This window comes from Gasterosteus aculeatus, chromosome 11 (genome assembly GCF_964276395.1).
Source record: "Gasterosteus aculeatus chromosome 11, fGasAcu3.hap1.1, whole genome shotgun sequence".
In the NCBI taxonomy this organism is placed as follows: Eukaryota; Metazoa; Chordata; class Actinopteri; order Perciformes; family Gasterosteidae; genus Gasterosteus; species Gasterosteus aculeatus.
The window spans coordinates 15,409,252-15,416,562 of NC_135699.1; the positions used below are offsets into that span (position 1 = coordinate 15,409,252).

The following is a 7,311-nucleotide window of genomic DNA, read 5'->3' on the forward strand; positions in this document are numbered from 1 at the left end:
ACATTTGGCGTTAATTGTCCCAGACAACCAGAAAGCACAGCAGACGTGCAAAATATTTTTTCCTGTTGAATACAATCAGATTCAGTGAAATAAGGAGTGGTGTTTGTTAGCTTATTGTTTTAATCAGTCTTTGACTCAGTCGACAATAGAGTAGATTACTTACAGCATCTAAATATATCTCTCAGAAAATAATACTGTGTTTTAGAAAGAGTATGGAATCTTCTTGTAAATCCCAAACATACAATATATACACATTGCGTTGTATCATACATGTACACGTGCATACGCAGTCACAAGAAGCATCCGAGCGGTTTCATGTGGACTTCTGAGGTCTTTACGTTCAAATAGCTAAAATGCATCTGCACAGATTCCACACAAAAGAACTTTGAGGTTTCTTTAACCCGCCTGGTCTTCGTGGGAGATTTCAGTAATTTAACTGAACTTGGTGATTATCGGCCTCCTAAGTGCCTTTTATTTGCCTGAATGTCTCTTCACCAAATAAAAGTCTATCAAATTTAATAATGACAAACAAAAACTGTGAATACTCAATTTATCGTGAATAGAATTAAGTGTCGTGGTTGATTAGATACTTTTTAGAAAAGCTGCTTAAACCCCCTGGTATGATTTGACCGTGTGCTCCCCGTTTGTCGTCCCGTCAGTAATCTTCGGGACTTTGAACCGGGCTCAGATAATGATTAACTGTATCCTGGTACGTACATGTTTTTTCTCTTTTTCTAAACAGCACATTCTCTAGCGCATAATGTAAACACACAGGCTCAGCTGAAAATAAACAGTATTTCTAACTGACTGATTGCAGACACACATAACAAGGGTGGGGCTGTGCAGCAAAAATAAAACACTGTTTCAGACCTCGATTGTGGATAAAAAAAATATCCCCACTGGTCACAGGACGTAACAGTAGAAGTGATTTATTGTTAAAATCTTAATTTAAAATCCGCATGAAAAGCATAACATCTGTATTATTACATCTGGCAAGATGTCACAAGCACATTTTAAAGCACAAGACTTCTAGCTTTGCTAGCATTGATCTAAAGGGGTGAATTAAAAACTACAATGTTCTATTCACAGGATGATCAAATAACTGGCCCTCAGATTCACAAAGTAAATATGAAAAAAAGAAAAGAAAAGCAGAGATGCAACGGCACTCATGCAAAAGTACATTTTCTTTACATTTCTCATTTCATATATGGGGTCCACCGCTACTAGTCGGTTCATGCAAAAAAGCAAAGCCGCCTCCCCGTTGAATGTGCGGATTAGCTCACTGGGTCGGGGCGGAATTACACTTCTGCATCCAGCGTGCTGCTGACCGGCGAGGTTCGGATGGTCGCCCAGTGAGGCTTCATGTTTCTACTGCACGAAACCTTCCAACCGCTCAAAAAATGTGGGGAATGCACATGCCGCCTCCTCTCTCGGGACACCGAGGGACTCCACTGACCCCGCGTCAGCCTCTTCAACACATCATAACGGTGGCTGGTGATGTGACCACAGGAGGTACACCGGTTACGTCTCACCTCTGAACACCAGCTGCGTGCGTCCATTTCCTGTAGTACTTAATATACTTATTTATTCTAGGACATTTGTAGAGGAGCTTAATAGTCATTCAATTCATAAAAGTGAGGTGAGGGCACCTCTTGGTACCAGTACCCGGGTTTGTTTCAAGGCCTCTGGCATGAGGGCAGCGAACACCGCTGGTAGCTCAAAAATCTGTTGTTGTTGACGCATGCGATGCGAGCTCGCTTACTAAGGCGGCTTTTTCCTCTTGTTTACGTGTCTTGTAGCGTAACGGCACTTGTGGTGGTTTTCCCTGGCCGAACTCTGGCTGGATCCGAAAAACAAAGAGTCACGGAAGGTGACAGGAAATTCCACAGTCAGCTCCGTCGCTCCGGACACAGTCCAGAGCAGCGAGGGAGCCCAGCCGGGGGGGCCTGGCTCCGCAGATAAGTGCCGGCTACGCCAAAGAGGTTGATAATGGCCGGGGGAGGGTGGTGGGGAGGGGGAGTGGGAGGTGCATCTGTCAGTTCATAGAGGCGGTGCGCGGGGGGGGGGGGGGGGGGGGTGACGGGAGGGGAGGGGGGGGGGGGGGTCTCACGTCACCACTTGCTGCACTGTCGAGCGTTCGTGGGGGCAGGACCGGTCCCTGCAGTGCAGCCTCCGCAGCAGCCGCTGGAGCTTGCTCGAGAAGTTCTTGTTCATCTGCCTGTACATGAGAGGCATCGCGAAGCTGCTGGAGAAGGCCAGCAGCTTGGACAAACACCGCAAGAAGTAATACGTGGGCAGGTAATGCGCGCCGCCGATGTAGCCCGGCACGCCGGCCGCGGTGTGCACCAGCAGGGTCACGTAGTACGGGGTCCACAGCACAAACTGCACGCAGACCGAGGCCAGCAGCAGCCGGTGGATGGAGGGGTCCAGGCGAGCAGAGTCCTGGTCCAGAGGCGTGGACTCCTTCCGGATGCGCAGGATGAGCACAAAGGCGTAGAGGACGGCCGCGGCCGGAACCACGTAGCCGATGAACATCATGATGGCGTCCGCCGCCTCCTTGTTCTGCATCTTGGAGCACTCCACCATCTTGGTGGAGATGTGGTTGCACACGTAGAAGAGCAGCGAGGAGAAGCTGGTGAGCACCGCGCCGCCCCAGATGAAGCCGCAGACGTGTTTGGTGTTGTACACGCTGGACATGTAGGTGCGCGGCAGCGCCCGCTCGATGTAGTAGTCCAGACTGAGCAGCGTGGTGGAGTACATGATGACCAGGGAGGAGATGTTGAAGAGGATGAGCATGGTGATGTACACCTCGTTGTTGTACTCCCACGCGTGCCAGCGGGTGAAGGTGGAGCTCAGCAGCTCGGCGGGCGCCACCAGGTTGAGCACCAGGCCCGCGATGGCCATGTTGACGAAATAAACATCCGGCATGGTCATGGACACCTTGTTGGAGAGGTTGACCACGACCAGCAGCACGTTGTAGCAGAGCCCCAACGGGAAGCACACCAGGAGGTAGACGAGGGAGAAGACGGACAGGATGAGGCCCAAGTCCTGGCAGAGGCGGAAGTCCACGCTGGAGTCGGTCTCATTGTACGCGGCGCAGAGCCACATCGCTGGGCCCCGTCACAGGTCAGCGCCGTCAGCGGGTCCACTGCGGGCGGAGGGGGAGGGGAGACGGGGGTTAGTTACGCAGCACGCGACAACCGCCCAGAAACGTGGCGGCTTCCTGAGAGAAAGACCGGACAGGAAGACCTTGCTTCCTTTGTACGCTAAAAAGATCAGTCACAGAGAATCTAAAACGCCCGTTTTGGGTTTCTACGCTGGCTGGAGACGGGGGAACGCCGTGGATCTCACCTCACTGCGTCCCGCTGGCTGCATACGAACGCCTGACAATACGCTTTGTTTGCCGGCGCAGCCTCAAAGTGCATCACGTCAGCAAGCGTTCGACGCCTCTGCAAGCTTCTCTCCCTCCCTCTCCCTCCCTGCCTCTCTCTCATGCTGGGGCATTTGCTGGCTGTGCTGCCCCGGGGCTTTTCACACGGATAAAAGAACACACTTCTCATGCCCGGACACCTTTGCGGGCCGCTTTTGGAGTGAAGCACCTTGGGTTTTGGGGGGGCTGGGGGTTGGGACCGTGGTGATGGGTAGATTTATAAAGAGCGAAATGCGTAGCGAGCTCTGGCGGAGGGGCAGAGAGGATCGAGTTCAGGGCGAGGTCACAGAAAAAGGGCCGCGGGGAGCGTTTGGCATCCAGCTTGACGGGGGCTGCAGGTTTTAAAAAAGCAGTTACGTAATGCTGCGTTGCGTTATTAACATAACATAACCATAAAAGTATTCATCAGTCGAGCAAGATCACTTTGCCGTTATTTTTACAATGTCTTCCTCTGAAAAACAACTGAACTTAAGAATTAAAACAAAAACAAGGAGGATGAGTAACGTTGCCAGTAAAGGGAAAACCTTCCTCCATTCCCTTACGTAACACCACTACAGACACACACACACAGGCTCAGTCCCTCCTCTACACTACTACGACTGGCTGTAACCGCAGTACAGCGGAGGCTGGACCGGGTTCGGGTTCGGGGGGGGGGGTGTAGAGTTACTCGTCACGAAAGCGCCCGTCGGGAGGCCCGGTCCGACCTCCTGTAAACACGGCTCTCTAAGGCGACTCGTTTCATAAGACGGGGCTCGACGCAGGAACACACTCAGCCGTGGATCACGCGCTTTGACGCTGCTTAGACGAGTAAGGAGATAATGACATAAGACGACGGCCGTTATTAAAGAGGAGGCGGGATGCGCTCACTCATTAGCACCTGCTGTGCACCCTTTCATTACCGCTTTGGCTCCGGCTCCGGCTTCTGAGAGCTGCCCGGCTTTCATGCACGAAAAGGGGTTCGTGTTGCTCTGCACACACACACTTAGTTTCCTCTTTGAACAGCATCCGATGAAAGGCTGTGACGATTACAAACCGGGGATGACGTAGCGGCGAAACCCGAAGCCGTGGCATTTGCGGTGCGTATCTGGACCGACGGTAAAATAGTGGAATCTGAAACCTCGGAATTTCCCGCGTGTACCAAGCGGAAACTCGATAGCACGGAAAAACATAGATGCAGAACAGCAGATGAACAGTGAAAATAACGCCGCTATCTACAGTATTGGGGCGCGCTTAAGTCTCCTACGCGGCTCCTCTGAGTACTCAGTAGCACGGCGCCCGTACTGAACAATACCTGTAAATCACCGTCTTCACGGCTAGCGCTGGCGTGGCACATTCTGCACCGCGAAAACCTCCACGTCCGATGCACTTTAGCGCTGCTTCCCAGCAGCTCAAGGTAAGGAAATCTCTTGTTTTGTTTTGTTTTGACGTCAATGTGCCGGAGCTACAGACGGACGGGATGTTGTTGGGGGTTGCGTGAAGGTCAAAGACCAACACATCAACACAACATCAGGCCCTATATGCCGTTGTTATTAGAGCATGTGCTAATGCTTCCTGTACGCGCGGCCTACTACTTGTCTGCCGGTCGTCGTTATCCAGGTAATCTGTGTATTTACACGAGTTATTGAAGCCTGCAGGGGAGTATGTGCAAATATAACCGGGAGAACGGTGGCGCCCTGATAGCGGCTCGCCATAAAAGGTGCATTACGTAAAACGACACCGTTAAGCAAGAGCAGCCTGAGCTCCTCTCCGCTCCACTTTGACCGTAGCCGTACACTCTGTTAAGCCCCGTCTGAACTTTTTGCCCCACTCCATGTCAAAAGCGCTCAAGTCAAATATTCCCAGAGGGGGTGTGGTAGTGTGTGTGTGTGTGTGTGTGTGTTAGGGTTTATTTGCTGCAGCCGAACCAACCGCCCTCCGTTAGGAGCGACGCCCATGTGCTCGACGCCTTCAGCGTCCTGAAGCCAGATCTCGCGGGCCGATGGGAGCCGCGTGTGACACGCCGGGCCCACACCCCTCGTATGTGCCCTTACTGGAATTTACAGGCTCTTCCCAGAAAGCCCTGAGTGATGTCACATGATTGGCCGCTCGCGTCTGGAGCGCCAGCGGGGAAGAGATGCTACAGAGAGAGACAATAAGTTCACGCCAAAGCTGCCCATTAATTGAGAGCATTAATGAAGCTGATGCTGGATAATATTTTGATTACTAAAATGACGAAGCCATCAACTGCGTGTCTGTGGAGGGGTTGGGAACATTGCCCAAAAATCTTCGTCTCCAAAGAATTGAGTCACAGCGGCGGTACTGAGGAACTATTTTTCTTCTAGTGAATTTCTTGATAAACTCCTTTGCTCGAGGGGGCAATAAAAAACAACAACTAAAAAGTGCCTTTTGATGGTTTAATTGACTGATTGTTTTGGAAAAACAGTTTGGCCTCACACTCAGGTTCTGGTTCTTTGGTCACGGTCAGTCGAGTCAGCGTTCTCGGCGTCTTCTGGGAAACACGTTGAGCTGTGACAGACGTCAACACAGTCAGACGTTGACCGGTCAGCACAAAGCTGCCTCTAAGCCACGGTGCACATGCACAATGCCCCCCCCCCGGGTCACACGGGTCATGTGCAGAGCCTCGATCCATATGAATGTATGCATTATCTGAGCGGACACGAGCCGGCTGCTTCCACAATGAGCAACCACTGGATAGTAGTGGCCCTCAAAGGTCAAAAGTCATTCACCAAGGCAAAGATGTAAAGCCTAGTTCATCGGTAAAGGTACATATTCACGCACCTGTGAGTGGAACAATAAAAGGAGAATGAACCCAACTGTGATTGTTATTTAATGACTGAACTCCCCGAGGTTAACTTTATATTATACAACTCGTATACTCATACATGGCCTTGGATCCAATAACTTATAAGGACCATACATGATATATGTGTTTTAAACATGCTGCAGACTTTAGGACATCCCACCACAGTCACATTATATAATGCACGTTGTGCTCGGTTGGTTCCCCGCGGAGAGCAGATCGCGCGAGGAAACGTCCTCGAGCGAAAACGCACGCGTCGTCAAATCGGCGGAGCTGCTGCGGGAACAAGTAGGGACAGGAACACAGAAAAGAACGGTCGGTGGTGTCTGTGTGTGTGTGTGTGTGTGTGTGTGTGTGTGTGTGTTTGTTATCGCAGACGTGTGTGTGTGTGTGTGTCTCCATCGCACTTGACTGCGCCGATCGAAGCGTGGTTCGCTGTCACGCGTCTCCGTTATTCTAACTGTCGGATCCTCTTTCCGTGTTTTGGGTTTGTTTTTGTTTGTTTATCTCTGCGGCTGGAAGGTGGAGGTGAAGGAACCCCCCCCCCCCCACAGAAAGGTGAGCCCGTCGCCTTCTAGCTGCGTCCAAATGCTCAATAATAAATAATAAAAAGAAAGGAAAACTCACCAGAAGCGTAAAGTTGCGCGCGGCGGCATCGGGTCCGGACGTAAACGTGAGCATTTCTCCGTCCTTTCATTCCGCCCGCCCCCCCCCCAAAAAAACCACCCCGCTTCGGCTCCTCACAGAAGAAGCTTCACCGACTTCATCTCGAAGGCTCGTTCTGCGGAAAGGGGGCCGTCCGTCGCCCGCTTTACTACTGCCGAAGTGCCGCTGGCCCTGCGGTGTGTACACACGTGACCCTCCCCCGCCCGCCGCTGCGTGCGGCCGTTCTCTGTTCTGATTGGACAAGCGGCGCGGGGAGGAGGGGCGCCGGCGGGAAGCGCGCGCACACACACACACACACACACGGACAAACACACACACAGCAGTTCACTGGTTCAGGCAAGTTCGCTAACATATTGAGCAATGTTTTATAAGAAATAATGATTATCAAGTAAACATGATTGGAAGTATTCACGTC

At 51.6% G+C, this 7,311-nt stretch overlaps 1 protein-coding gene across 1 annotated transcript; it reads right to left on the reverse strand.

The window, feature by feature from the left end:
* Positions 1-102: 102 nt before the first annotated feature.
* gpr146 (G protein-coupled receptor 146) lies at positions 103-7,069 on the reverse strand. The gene is made up of 2 exons (XM_040191219.2): positions 6,858-7,069; positions 103-3,148 (listed from the first exon to the last, which is right to left on the reverse strand). The coding sequence occupies exon 2, from the start codon at positions 3,106-3,108 to the stop codon at positions 2,107-2,109; it is 1,002 nt and encodes a 333-aa protein (XP_040047153.2). The 5' UTR covers positions 3,109-3,148; positions 6,858-7,069; the 3' UTR covers positions 103-2,106.
* Between the last annotated feature and the right edge of the window lie 242 nt (positions 7,070-7,311).